Source organism: Geospiza fortis, unplaced genomic scaffold, assembly GCF_000277835.1.
Source record: "Geospiza fortis unplaced genomic scaffold, GeoFor_1.0 scaffold195, whole genome shotgun sequence".
Taxonomy (NCBI): Eukaryota; Metazoa; Chordata; class Aves; order Passeriformes; family Thraupidae; genus Geospiza; species Geospiza fortis.
The window spans coordinates 505,322-520,847 of NW_005054324.1; the positions used below are offsets into that span (position 1 = coordinate 505,322).

Consider the following 15,526-nt stretch of genomic DNA (forward strand, 5'->3'; position numbering starts at 1 on the left):
TGCCCTTTATCATTTCAGGGCCTGTCTTCACATTTAGGAAATTGCTGATTATTTGTGTTGAAGAAGTAAATCAATTTTGTTACTTTAAGAATTAGCAAAAAGCTAATTCTCTGATTCTTAATGCACATGATTATTCACTTCTGAGATCCAGTGTTTTACAAGCCACTATGATTTATAAAGGAAGATGTAACAACAGCTGATCAAACAAAAAAAAACCCAAGTAGGTGAAGATGCCTCTTAATAAATTACCTCTGTAGAAAACACAGGACAAAATAACTAAACATCTCACCTCTAATAAGAAAAAAATCTTAAATTAAAGAAACCCAAAAACCAATCCACAAACTAGCTGCAACGACAAACAACCAAACAACAAACTAGCTGCAGTAGTAACTAATGAATCTATTAAACTCCATAAATATGCCCTAGGAGTGTTGGAATGGTGACCAGGAGTAAACCTGCTATTCAACATGCCTGTGCAACTGTTACCACTGCAGTACATAGTTGTAATGCTATGAAACCTAAAAGCAAATACCGTACAATTCTTTTCCAGTCCTAGCAAAATGCTTGAGAAGAAAAATGGATACAGAAATCTTGCAAGTGGAAAGTTTGTGGTAAAATTTCCCACTCTTGAATAAAACATTATGTAGGGATTTATTCTGCAGGTGTATGTGTGTGTGTTACCTATAATGCCCTGGTTTGCGTGTGGCTCTTGGTACTTTGTGGTGAGTTCCTGTTGTTTGTTCTCAAGAAGTGACAAACTATGCTATAGTAAGAACTGTATTCAACTTTATGTAGGTGTAGTTAACAATCAGTGCATTAGGGGAATTCTCTTTATTTCTAATTATATTGCAATCTACCAAAAATTCCCAGATCATCTGCAAAGTTTATCATAGGTGACAATATTTGCAGTCTCAGAAAAAACATTGCTAATGATGGCAAGGTGTGTTTGATAAAGAAGAATAATTTACTGACAATCTAATGGTAATTAGAAGCCAAAGGGTATTTTGATTCTGAGATAATTGTTACAAGATAGGTAACTAAAAATGTTAGGGATTTTACTCAGTTTAGCAAAGATTTAAAATTTGCTGTTGCAGCCATTGAAGAAAATCAGTGGGCATTTGTTCATTTTGCAGAATCACAGCAGGAAGGATGAGGATTTGTAAATAGAGAGTCACCCCATATTGTCAGTTGTAATGCTTATCAACTTTGTAAACCCTGGCTACGAGCCCTTTTCATGCTTCCCTGTGCTAACTGCATCTCTCTGGGTATGTCAAAGACGTCTTTATACAATTCCTGCAACCCTTCAAACAGTGTGTAAAGTCCTGCAGTGCTTCCAGAGGAAGGCACTGCAGGTGTCTTTGCACAGATGTAAGAGTACTTTGGGCACTGTCTTGTGCACTTGTGTTGCTTCTCAACCCATAGATACACATGCACACGTTTGCCATTCTTGTCCACCCTTCACCAAGTGAAAGCTGACAGGATAAAATGTCTTTTCCCTTTGTCCCCTGCCAGCCTTGTTTCTGTTATACCAGGTGTTCCCTGGATGTGCTCTCAGATGTATTCTAACAAAGTGCTCTCAGTGTGGGTCCTGTAAAACTCGTACCAGCAATTTTACTACAGTATTTTCGTTACAAAGGACATCCTGTTTCATAATAATATATTGTATTCATTTTGAAGATGTCCTCACATCTTACAAGAAGGAATTCTAAAAAGGTGGTTGATGCTGTTAGTTGATACTTTGTTTTCCTTGTAAAGTCAGCATGGTATAAAAAATTCAGTGTAAAAAAATGATTTTAAAAGATAGATGGTGCCTTGATGGTACCTTGTTATTTAGTTAATGTATGCCTTCTGTGATATGGTAGCTGCAGTATATGCTATTTATGTCCCAGAAAATATTCAAAAATAATTGCTGACAAAAGCCACTTCACAGGTTGACTCAGAGGTACATCTTGTAATCTGAATGTTAATATTCTGGATAGCTAGACAGAGAAAACTATTGATGTAGTTTGAAGATCATATTAGAGACTAGTCAGGATTTAGTTGGAAAGTGGGGATGGAGAAGGATTGAGATACTCGAGTTCTCCCAGTTTCATTACAATTTTATGCTTATTGAGCCTATAACACATACAATATATAATATTCTTGAAAAGTTAAGATATTTTTGCTAGTCAGTGGGAAATGTTGCCTTTTATATCTAAAGAATTTATGTTTTCTCCAGAAGTAATTTAGAATCACCTTAATTTTACTCTAGAATTCAGGCAGCCCCTGGTTTTACTGTGCAATTCTTGACTGTCATCTGCTTTATTTTCCCCCTTATGCTTAAATCAGTGTTACAAAGAAGCACTGATAAAAACCAGAGGCCTGATTCCTACCTCCCTTACATATGGTCTGTTCCTTGTGATCCATGTAGAGGGAGTAGGAGCAGTGTCCACTGAGATCAAACAGTTCCTCCAGCTCAAATTAATGTGTAGATCTTGACTTTCAGTGTTAGTGGAACCGATCAGGACCTCTGTATTTCCAAAAAAACTCATCTTCTTGTTGTAGTTGCAACTATTTTGGGAAGAGGGAAGTGTTAAGAATACAGTCAAGTGAAACAATATGTTGTATTTTCTCAATGTTTGAAAATACCATTGCAGTTTTTACAACCAGGAGTTGTGCATTTTATTCTTCCCACATCCACCTGCAAAAATACTGTTACTGTGGCCTGATTTGTCATCATAAACTATTGTGTCATACATAAGGAAAAAAATTGTTCTTCCCTCTCTGGGTGCGTAGTCAGATAACTCATGCTGTAAACTGGAAAGTTTTTTTCCCATCACTTTCATTGGCCAGACTAGCAAAACTCCACGGGTGTCTGTATCAGCTGCTTTGGAATTGCTTTTGATGTGATTAGGCTGCTAATTAACTGTCTCAATTCTTCTCTCCCGCCTGATGTTTTATTTTGATTGACTTCGACTCAGAGGAGTCTGCATTCAGTGTATGCTTGTTTCTGTGTTTTGTATAAAATCCCTAATGATAGCTTAGACTGTCTTTTTTTGGTCCTCTTTTGGTTGAGAGTTTCTCTCTGTTGACATACATTTTCCTGTTAAATGCATGCATCAGAATTTTTCTTTTAAGAACAGCTGGGACTTTGCAAGGTGTAAATCAGTGTGTAGTCAGGGTGCATATCTATGTGAATATTCATTTAAAGTGTGCTAAGAGTTTTACAGTCTGAAGGAGAATGTGCATAGTTACTTCAAAACCATCAAAAACCATAATAAATGTTTACTACTTGAATTCACCAGATAGTAACCTTACAATTAAATTACCGTGCAAAGTCAGTTAAATAACAGCAGAAGTCACTGTACTAAGGCCCCCTTTGCAAGGAAACCCACGACAAGGAAGTGTGAAACACGCTAATAGATTATATGCTATAGCAATATATGGCCTTTTTATTGCTTTTCCAAGGCAGCAGGTTCATGTGCAGTTATTACTACCTGTATTATCTGCTAGTTTTCTATCAAAAAAGATTCAGTCTATTCAATCATTAATCTAATATTTATCATTCTTATTGAAAATCCACTAGTGTTAGCACTGTATAAAATACTGACTTAAATCTACTGGTTTTGCTAAAGATTAAAAACATATTAACCTGAAAAGCATGGTATTTCTTAGGACATTTTGAAACTACTCATTGTAGATGTTTGAAATGACAATTTTTCTATGTTGTCTGAGGAATGATTTTTTTCTGAAATCTTTAACATATAGTAAGTGACCAGTACCATCCTGATTTGATGATGCTGAATGTTCATCCAACACACATTTGAAATTTTGATGTGTATTGCATTAGTTAGTGAATATCAAGAATAACATTTTTTGCTCATACATAGAGTGTAAAATGGGATCTTTTGTAGCAGCACACGGCCTGTTTAGAATGATATAACAGGCGCTGAATGTTCACATATCAAACAAAATGCCATCTTTCTGTAGAAAAGAGGTGTCAAAAAGTTTCTTTGTACCTTTAACGCATGTGATTATGTAGTACAAAATGCAGAGTTTGTAAAATTTCTTGAATATACAGGCAAAAAATGAATAATTCAAAACAACTCATAAGTTCTACATTCTATTGTATCTTTTATAACGCAGGCAGAAGATAGCATTGTGTTCCCAGTAGAGCTGAATTTGCACAAGTTACACCTCGGAAAATGCCAGATGGTCTATGGTCTACTTTTGAGAGCTGTCACATATGTAAAGATTTGAAAAAAGAAAGACAGCTGAATGAGAGCAGTGGATCATTAAAGAGAGAGTGAGAGTCCCTGGGTATCACTGTGTTTTAAGAAGCATTGTGTCGTTCTCCATATTACACCTTTTTTTTTTTTTTTAAGATATACACAACCTTTAAAAAATAAGGTAAAAATATTTCTGTTCTAAACTGAGTAGTTGTGGTTTAATCTTGGAACTGTCAATTGCTTTTGTTCTTTATGCTAGACCGTGGTCATATGGTTCCTAATTGGTTTCAAGTGTGTTTTAACCATAAGATTCAAGTCTCCCTAGTGCAAAATTATCAATAAAGTTAAAATAAATTTAAATTGAGATAACTAATCCATTTGGGGTTTTATTCCATTTTGATTTGACCTGCGTATCACACGTGAATACTGTAAAGCCAGTCAGCTAAAAAGTTGTATGTTAATGCTAAAAGATGCAAGTAAGAGTACTTTGGGAGCAGGATTACTTAATAAAAATTTAAAATAATTAAAAAAAAACATAGAAAAGTCCCCAAACCATTAGTAAAAATAATAATAAAATCAAAAATCTGTAACTGTTCAGATTTCCAAGACTGTCCATTTATCCACAGTTTGACAGAAACACACCTAATTTTAAAGAATGAATTTTGGATATTTTGTCAAGTTACTCTGTTGTAGCAAAGCCCCCAAAATATACAAACAATTTGTAAGCTGCCACCACCAATTTAACTGGCTTAGCAAAAGGTCACAGATGTCAGTTTTATAAACTGACATTTAGACATAAATAACTTTTAGAAAACTCTATTGCTTGTGTTTATTGAGGGAGGTTAACTGCTCCCCAGCAATTCTAGTTCATTGGTACAACTGCACTCCACAGCAGGGAATCATAGACAATGCAGGGTGAGGAAACATTACATGAAATGTGAAAAACACTGTTCCTTAATTACAAAATTTTCATTTAAGTGGGGTAATGAAGATAAAACTATGGGATGCTGTAGACGTAAACACTGAATTTTAGACCGTAAATTTTCATTTCTGATATTGGCAAAGATTTATGACTATTTTGCACATACATGGAAAGAGAATCTGCACAAAGGGTTCCTGGTAGTATACTTTTAATAATATTTAGTCAAATAGGAGAAAATTACGTAAAAATTTGGTTTGGGATATTTATGAGAGTTTGGAAATGTTAACCAAATATATAGTGATGCCTTAAGTTTTACCTTTCATATTATCCAGATTCTGTACTGCATTAGTGTGTAACTCTGAATTTCATATAAAGTGTCAGCAAGTTCTCCTCACAGTTTAGTCGGACAAAGCAATCCTTTTCCAGCCTGAGAACCAAGGACACCATTGCAGCCTCAGGCCCAAAAAGTACAAACAACAGGGAATTGAGGAGCAATCTGGGAGGATGGGACTGCATAATCTGAAGCTGTAATTGGACAATTAACCCCAATATGTAAATGGACCAAAACCTCTAAAAGTGTGAAAAGGTGTGACCCAGCATCCATCTTGGGTGTAGCCTTGGCCAGCCTCTGGTACTGCCCAAGGTGTGTCCTTTGAAGGTCTTTTAATAAACACCTGCTGTATTCCTTTAACACTGTCTAGCCTCTATTCTAGGTAGCCTCTCAAGGCATCAATAGCACAAATTGAATTCCAGAGTGAAGAAAGTGCCTTGCTTATGCTTCTGTTCATAGATTTTACGAACACTAATGCAAAATTGAAGGAGAAGCAGTTTCAGAGTTGTCAATAAAAAAGCCTTTGGGTAACAGTTACTTCTTCAGGTCTCAGATAGTGTGCTCCTGTTTTGTTGGCTTGGATGTTTCTGAGCAGTTACTACTGGTAATGGAAGGGAATGATCTTTGATCTTTGTATTCCCTCTAACATCTTCGGGGAGTCTAAAACATGAATGTTTCCCCCAGCCCTCTCTTTCTTTCTGCAACAGAAAATTATCACTTTTGGTCAAGTAGGTTCAAGCAGGGTTACTCTGACCTAGATAAACGTGGGCAGTCAAGGCTATCTTCTGAAAATGTTAGTGGCAGTGACTAAAATATCAAGTGGCAAGAAAAGCATGAATTCTTTGTTACCTGTGAGCGTGACCAGAACATAAGGTTTAAGATTTGTATGAAGTTTAATCTGGAAAAGTTTATGATCGTGGAGAAAGCAATATGAGAACAGTGTTAGTGTTCTGGATAAAAGGAAAGCACTGGGGGTTTGTTAGGCAGATTTAGAACTGAGTCCTTTTAGAGACCGTCTTGGTCTGTTTGTCCCAGTAGTATTTGTAGGAAAATGTTAACTTGTACCTGAAGTGATCAGTGGAGCAGTTTCTTTCGGAACAAGCTACCTATAATTATCTATGTATATTTTTACCTTGATACTGTGAAATCATCAGAAAATGGATATGAATCATCTGAAAAGAGAATGAACTGCAGCACTGTTTTTCGTTACTGCTGGCACTAATTCCTCATCCATTTGGTATCTAATAGAATCTGGACTTCTTCTTTGACATAACATATTTTTAAATAGGTGAAGATTGGACTGTCTGGAAACCTCTTTATTTCCAAGCATGATGCAGCAGTGTTTTGATTAGGAGAGATGATTGGGCTGATGCTTTTTGATTGTGAAATCTTGTTGTGTTACTGTGTTTACAGTTTAATTAGTTTTCCCCCATGAAATCTGCATGTTTTTTCTAAATAAGAATTGTTACATTGAAACCACTTTTCTTTATTACAAAGCTTTACATTAAAAAGGTATGCATATTTTCTTTAGTTACAGACTAAAGAATACATAGGAAATCCCTTTTCCATGTTACAAATATTCTCCTTTATGATACACTAGCTTAACACAAAATGGTCAAGTTTCATACTTAATCATTAGGATGAGTTTATAGCATGTACTCTTGGAGATTTAGCCAGGCCACTGCAGATTCTTGCCTTGACAGGGTTTTTCTTTTTATTCCTTTGACCATTTTAATGTTTCCATTAAATTTCCAACTGGCCCATTACATCCATTTCTTAATTTGTGATTCTGAGTTGAAAAATGCAGAGGCGGGGGGGAATCTGGCATGCCACAGCTCTGTGGTGTTTGAATGCATGTTCTTTCTGGTTACCTCTTCCACAGAACCAGATCTTGGTTGGTTTTGTACTGCTCTGTAGTCCTTGAGCTCTATGAATTTAAGCTCACTTAGTTAGTTACCTGGATATTCCTGTTTTTCTATAATATACTGGGTGGCTGAGTGTCAGGGGACCCCTACCACGTCACTCAGGTTATTTTCTGAAGGCTGGCAGGTTGGCCAGCCTGCATCTTAGCCCATTACTGTGGTCTCTATGTTTACTCCTACTCTCTTTCTCTCATTTGGATGTATTTCCCATGTTATTAATTTGATTACATCAATACAAATTTATCTCAGTTTGGCTACATTCCTTCCCAATCTTGACTTTTTCCCTTTCTTCAAGTTGCTTGCATTATTCTCTCTGTGTAGTTCATAGAGGTTTGCAAGCCTTTCCTTGCATTGTCAAATGGACAATCTAGGCCTAATGCAGACGTGACATGCTTTTTGAATACCTAATAATTATTTTTAATCTAGAGATATTTTTTGCTTTATTGTCTTGATGGGGAATGTTAACTTGTCAGTCTGTCTTTAGATCAGTAAGAGCAAGGAAAGTTGCATTCCCAGTCTTGCCTAAAGTGTTCAGTAATCAATTTTCAATTTAAATTAACCCTTTCTTTCTTGTACTTTAAGCACAACCTCAACGTTTGCCTCAGCCAAATGCTTCAGCACTGGAAAGGAGTGAGGAAGAAAGTGGCAAAATCCAAAATGGCCATGTGGGTCTGAGTAATGGAAGTGGAATTCACAATGGAGTCAAGCATATGCCTGCAGACAACAGAAAGCTTTCGTCTCCTGTTTCAGAAAAAATGCACAGAAAAATTCAGTCCACCTTGTCTGTCAACAGCACCAGCAGCAAGAAGAGTAAAATAAGCTCTGTGTTTTCTCAAAAGCCAGGTACCTCACCAGAAGGTAAGCTGATATTCTTACTGAAAAAACCAAACTGGATAAAAACCAACCAAACCTCAGTAAAAATTATACAATCAACTGAAAATAATTGAAGAGTGTGACTCATGCTCCAGAAGCAAACAGAACTTACTAAGATAAAAGACATGCTTCTTTTCCAAAGGAAAATATTAAGTATTTGAAGGAAAGGGAAGGAATGGTAGAGTTCTTGCTTTCAACATTCAGTCAACATGATCTGATAATGTTTTAGTCTCTGTACTTAGTATTCTGAACTGATAGAAACTCCTGTCAACATTGTCACACATACATCAGAAAAAAACCCATTAAAGTACTACTAGTTCAAGTCATAGTAAATATTTAAATCCAGTAATGGCAGGCTCCGGGAGGGTAGACTTTGCTTTTGAAATGTTCTGTTAGCTGATATCCTGACTAGCTGTGAGGTCTAAACAGTAGCTAATAAAACAGTGACCTGTGTTTCAGTGTTCAGTGTGCCTTGTGCTATATTTGGGATGTAGATAATGTGCACGAAAAAGCTTCATACTCCTGCATAACTTAAAAGCAAAAGTAAACTCCTGCACACTTAAGCAAAAGTGAATAATTTCTCCTGTGTTTTAGCTGTGTCTCTGTGCTCTCACTGCTTGAATTTACACTTGTGGTTCCAGAGTTCCTGAGCTTCTCAATCCACTGCCTTCCCCTTAGCACTAATATACTCAATGGATTTTGCTACTGCCCTTAACAAGAGCAGTGTAGAGATGCTAGAAATTTTATTGGTTTGAGACAGGCACAGATGTGACTGGTTAAGAAAAAACACCTCTAGACAGAGGGGACAGACACAGATTCATAGAGAAATGGGAAATGGTAGTGTTCAGTGAAATGGGGAAGATTCTCAGCCTAGATGAAAGGATGAGGGATCAGAAGGACTGCATGAAGTGCCCTGAACAAAGCCTGACATCAGTGGAGTGGCTCCGTTTGGCTTCAATTACTTTAGTCAAACTTAGTGAATCAGCATAGTAATATCAACAACAGCTTCAGTCAGACCCTTCCACGGGCTGGTACCTCTAGTTATTGTTTATTTTTATGTCTGTCTTCAAGAATCTACTGTTACTTTTCTGTTGCACTTTTAGTCCTCTAACATTTCTTTCCAAAATCACAACTTCATTCTTCCTGTGTTCTCTTTTCTGTTAGGTGAAATATCCTTATATGGTTCTCCTTAGTGCACTTTAAAAAGACTGTATTTTAAGAATCCTAGATCTGTTCATGTGGCTGAAACAGAGTGCAGGCTTCTGAATTTTAAGAAATCCAATCTCCAAAGAAAAAACCAAACTCTATTGTTTCAGAGGCAGTGCCTGTCCTGTTCATTCCCCTATAGAATTAATTATGGCAAATGTTTCCTTTTTTTCTTCTAAAATTATCCCGTAATAAAAAGAGTTGTTGGGGTTTTTTCCTGTTTAATAACTGAATATAATTATGTCAAATTACTAAGTGATTGAGGAGAAAATTATTAATATCTTAGATTTAGCTTTAAATTCTAATGTCTGATTTTAATATTCAACACAATTGTGTTAGTTGCCTGAAACTGCCATCACACAATATTTTATATGCAGTAGAAATTTTGTTATCCTTAAAGGCATATCTGATTAGAATATAGATCATTAAATAGTGTTGTCACATTGTATATCTTGCATTCTTTCAAAGCACAGAAATACAGGATAGTTCTTATTGTCACATGCAATTTCACAAGTCACCTAAAAGCTAAGGTTAAATAAAGTCAACACTGTACAGATGGCATTGTAATGTTCTCCTTTTAGATGTAAGAACTTGGACATATGCTCTGAGTAGCTTGTCCCATTCTGCAAATGTCTGCAGCTCTAACTTTTCTGTTACTCAGTCTGAGTGAAACACAGGTTTTATCATGTAATGATTAAAGTATGTCTGGTGTATTGGAATATGCCCATAAGGGAATATTTGTTTATAAAAGTGATTTTCTGATTTTGAAATTTATTTTGCTTTACAGTTCTCTGACGGGCATGTTTTATATTTGTGTAAACACATCTGCATGCACACATGTACAAGCTTTCTGACAGCTTCTTCAGTTTTTCAGTAAGGTACCCTATGGGGCTGCATAACAGAACTATAAATTATAAGTAGTGTTCTTATCAAGCTGTTGCCTCTCAGGAAGTATCAATATATACTTCATTTATTCTGTCATCCCAATTTTTTAGAAGATACACAATCAGAACGTGTGGCAACAGTCAATTGAAATATCTAAATTAACACAAAGAAGAGTTCATTATTTAAAGGAAAAGTGATTTATTGATAGCTTAAAAATAATTGTGTTATTACTACAAGTCATGTTAACCCCTTATGACTACTTCTGGAAGACTGCATTACAAAAACCTGATATAATTAGCCCAGTTACTTGTTTAAAGGACTGTAATTGCATTTAAATCAGGAATATATACGTATATATGTATTTATGGATATGCTTGATAAATAAATCTAATTATACTAAGCCAGAAGAATATATTATTAAATTCAGTGACTGAGGATTGCATAGACATTCCTTCAAAATGGTATACACAATTTAATTTGAACCTAACTTCTGCAGCTTCTTTGTATAATTTTTGGGCAAAGAGGCATTTTTCTGAGCAGTTGCCTCTTGTGATTCACTGAATTTCTGTAGAGGCTATTGACACAGCTTCCAGGAAGATAGAAAAGATACAAAGCTATTGAAAACTATTTGTGACATTGCTGACTACTTGGCCTTGCTTTAACTTGTACCATGTTAACTTCATAAGCCACTGGTTACTGCTGAAGAGTTGCTGGGTTTGAATTTACTTGAAGGTGTGTATTTGTATTCAGGCACATATATGTATAGTGTAATAATATAACTTCTAGGCAGTTTTTTAAATGGTCTTATGGAGAAAGAGACAAACTATATTTATTTCATAGTGTGAGTAATAAATCACCTGAATTAACTCACCTGCTTAGTTTACTGTAGCATCCAGAAAGTTTTAGTAGAAAGAAGTAAACTTGTACACTTTCAGATTTTTCAATTCACTTTAATTTTGCTATTCCTTATGTAGTGCCATGGATTTTATACTCTATTTGCTAGCCTTGTTTGGTTTTTTAAACCTGAAAATACACACCCTGTATTTTTACTACATCTGCCTTGTCTTCCTCCTTGAGTGTTTTGATCTGTTGTCAGTCCAGAGACTAACAGAATTAAGTGAAGGAAGGTGGCCAGAAAAAAGGAATAGATTATGTCCTCGGAAGAGAAGCAAAAATTCTGTTTGTCAAGCTGAGTTTAAACTATGGCAAAGAGAAAATATTTTTCATTTTTATCCTTCCCAAAAGCTGCATTCTTCTTGATTCTTCTTAAAAGACAAGATGTGAATATTTCTGGAGCACCATACTTGGTTGTAATGCAAAGTTTGTCCGGATCTGGTACTTTGCTCTAGAATATTATATCTGTTGACAGAACAGAAAGCCTGGAAGGGCTTGAAGCAGGATAGAATCAAGAAACCTGATGGGCTTGCCCCCCATCCTGCACAGGAGCATATTTTGGCTCATGCTTATTTGAAATGTAGTATGCTTCTTCATACTGCAGATTTCAGTATATATACTAGAAAGCTAAATGAAGTTCGGTATTGCTTTACCGTGGCTAGCACATCTGCCTGTGAAGGTTGGTGCTGCTCCTCTTGGTCTCTAAAGTACTAGGCAGTCCTAACAGAAGCTATGAAACCTCCCACTCTGCCACCCCTCAAAAATTCACCCACCACAGTTAAGAACTCTTTTATTAATTGTTCCAGCTGAAAACTCCACTTGTGCTATGGGTCATATCTTGTGAGCTTTTGGAGCTGAATTTGTGTAGGAAATGCTTAAAATGTAGCAGATATTTTGGTGGCAGTAGTATAAAAGCTTTAAAAACTACTTTTTTGAGTGAGTCTGTAGTATATGTGGCCATGTCAGCATTCCAGAATATGCTGGTTAGAAACACTTTCACATCCAGCGAGACTTAGGAGGATGTGAGTGCAGTCACCAGTTCTGCTTTTCCTCCACATCTATTATTAATCCATATTGTCCCTGAAGAAATCTTACTCAGCTCCATAACTTACATTACAAAAAACCAAAGGAATTATGAAATAGTTGGAGTGTCACTCCTAAAAAGCAGTTTTTAAACACTGTTTCAGTTCTAAAGATTTTTCAAAGGGACTGGATAGGTTTCAGTGAATGTTGGGAATAAAAAAAAATTTTAGCTCAAAGAAATTTTAATAATATTTTGAATTATTGATGCCAGAGGTGTCACAGTACTTCCAAAATTCTGGTTGGTAGGCCACTAGCAAAGAGAATTGTAGCTATTTTGCACCTGTTTGTTATGAGCAGTGGAGAAAAACACCTTGGAAACATGAAAAAGCTGTTGTAAATGAGTAAAAAGGCAGGCAGTCTAGCTGCTGTGTTCAGATGCAGAGTATCCGGAGCCCTGATGCAGATCCAGATGCAGACCTTTCCAGAGAAACGTACAGAAGAGAGGAGGTCTAAAGGAGACAGCAATGAGGCAGCAGAACAGTAGATCTAGATGTCAGGAAATAAAGACAGGTGAGTAACTGAATACACACATATGTGTATCAGAGTGGTGGAAGGGAAGTAATAATGACATGCAGTTGGAGGAGGAAAGGAAAGTTGGGCAGGGGAAGGATGGAAGAGGAATCTAATTAAGGGAGTGAAGGGCCAAGGTAGGTGCTTATTATTTTCTAAAAACTAAACCAAGTTTTCCTACCAAGTCCTTATGAAGCTTAATGTTATACATTTTTTGAATCAGAGCAATAATTTATGAAAAGTTAAGGATGGAGAGAGGGAGTACAGATTTTTATTTGTTTTTGACATGAAGCTCTCACTTCTGGTCAAATTGTTGTGACCTCAGAAGTTTTTGTGTTTGGCGGGGAAATTCCCACAACTCCAGTGACTCGATAATTTGAGTTTAATGTGGTACTTCACTCAAAAGGCTGTGAGCATACACAATTGCTGTATTCATTTGGAAACAGTAGATTGTTAAACTATGCTGAACAGATGATGAGCCTGCCTCCTCTATGGACAGTGAGATCTCCTCCATTCTTTCCTCTCAGAAATTCTGGGAGGATGCCTTCTGCCTAAATCAGAATGGCACTAGAAGGCATCTTCTTTGCAATGGGTTTCTTTCAGGAGAGGTCTTTAGGAAGTGTAATAAGGCTAGATGCAGAAGTAAGCTGGATAAGGAAAGCCTGCAGCATGGGAGTGAGACTCTGGGGAAGGACAATGCAGACTTGCCACCACATTGAAGTTACCATTCATGCTTTCCCAGAAGCAGAGCCTGAAGCAACCTTCCTCAACTTTCTAGACTGTGCTTCTTGTGGTGTTGAGCTTAGAGATGCAATGAACTATTTCACTGAAAGAAAGTGTGGTGTTTTTTTTAAATCCAGTGTTTAAAATTCAACATTTCAGGGTGCATTTGAACGAGACATCCCTCTCCTCCTCCCCCTTATTTTTAGTATAATGCAACTTCATCTGTTCTAGATTTTGAATCAAAGCATGGGGTTGGTGGACACTATTTAACACATGCTGCTGACCACATTAATTTATTATAATATCCCAAGTGGTACTGATGGCTTAACTGAAGATGAAGCAAATCCAACAAATAGCCTTTGTGTTAAGCCAGGGTCTTAAGAGCCAGTAGGCGCATATATATGGAAAGTAATGTGTAGTTGTCTTAGCATGCTAGCAGACTTCTATTTGAAGTAAGAGTGTTTTACTTTGGTTTCTATAACTTTATATAGGAAAAATTGTTTCCAGGAAACTTTCCTTTTGTGTGCATGATTTGCAATAGGATTGTGTTGTTTTTTTCCTCTTGAGGGACACCAGAGCAGCACTAACTTTTCTTTTATATACTGTTCAGTCATTTGATTGGTATTATTTACTGAAATTCAGTAAAAGTGTGCATCAGTAGCCTAACATTGCAGAAGTATCTATTGGCCATCTCTCAACCTGACTTTTTTTTTAAACATACATACACATCTGAAAGCCATCCCATAGCATTAAGTAGTATTTAGGCAGCTACTTGTTAGTATCCTGCAATCTCTCTACTTCAGATGAAATTTTGTTATGTTTTCAAAATTGGTTCAAAGTGGATTTGTGTCAGAGCATGAAGTGCTAAACAGGGGTCTTTGTTAGACAAGGTTGTATCACAACACAGTTGTCAATCAGCCAGTGGGCAAATAACATTATCATATGGTCAAATGTGTGTTTTTTAAGAATGCATTTTGAAGAGTGATGTGTTTTAAGTATGGTTTACATCTTTTTTTGCACAGAAGTCTTGAAAAGTAATTTACCTGTTTTTAACAGGACTGAGTGGAAAACATGGCCTGTAACAGAAAAAGGGTGTTTCAACAGCATCTATTTTATGAGGACATAGTCTAGCTAGCACCTAAGGACATAGTCTAGCTAGACCTAACTTGTCTCAGTATTTGCAGTGGTGAGCAGTGGCAATGAAGGCTTCATATTCTAAGGAAGTCTTAGGTATTGGAAATTAGCAGATTTCTTAGTATATCTGTATGTTTGAAATTACTCCTGAGGTTATATCTATATTGAGGACTTAGAATATAAGCTTTGATGAAGGTTTTGTTGTGTTCAGTGCGATTTGCCTGCTGAGGCAACATTTTAATTTTGTTGTTCAATAGAGATAATAGGTTTTTATTTTAAATGATGAAATATCATATATACTAGGCTTTTTAAGTATATTTCCCCCTGTCTTAATAAATGTCAGTCTTTCATCTAGAAGTAACCATACTCCATACAACATGTTGGTTCGTTCTTTCAACCTTTTCTTATTTTCCTGTGGACATTTTCCTGGGTGCAGTGATTTTTCTCTGAAGATAGACGATAGGTTGCAGAGGCTGCCCATGAGCCCCATTGCAGGAGTGGTGGCAGGTGTGACAGCGCGTATGCTGCTGCTCAGGAATTCTGCTCCCTCCCCACCTCTGCAGGGCTTTAGGAGCCTTGTGCCGGGTGGTTCCTGGCTGGGGCTGTGCCCTCATCCCGCGCTGTGTGCTGCCAGCCTGCGCTGCGGGACGCCTGTAGCACCTGCTGGGGCTTCTGTTCAGGGCTCTGCGGGGGCCCTCTGCAGCAAACCCCTGCTGAAGACCTCAGCTGTCACTTTGATTGTGGGTTTGCCCTTTTTGATTCTCTCTGTGAGACAGCAGAGTGCCTGGAGATTTGTTTTGAGTGGTCTGAACTTGGTGAATATAGTTAGTCAGAA

At 36.8% G+C, this 15,526-nt stretch overlaps 1 protein-coding gene across 1 annotated transcript in view; it reads left to right on the forward strand.

Moving 5' to 3' along the window:
• MDFIC (MyoD family inhibitor domain containing) overlaps positions 1-15,526 on the forward strand; it is a 50,066-nt gene that overhangs the window by 25,803 nt on the left and 8,737 nt on the right. The window contains exon 3 of the mRNA XM_031056916.1: positions 7,966-8,241. Coding sequence (XP_030912776.1) covers positions 7,966-8,241 — 276 coding nt within the window. The remainder of the gene's footprint in view (positions 1-7,965; positions 8,242-15,526) is intronic.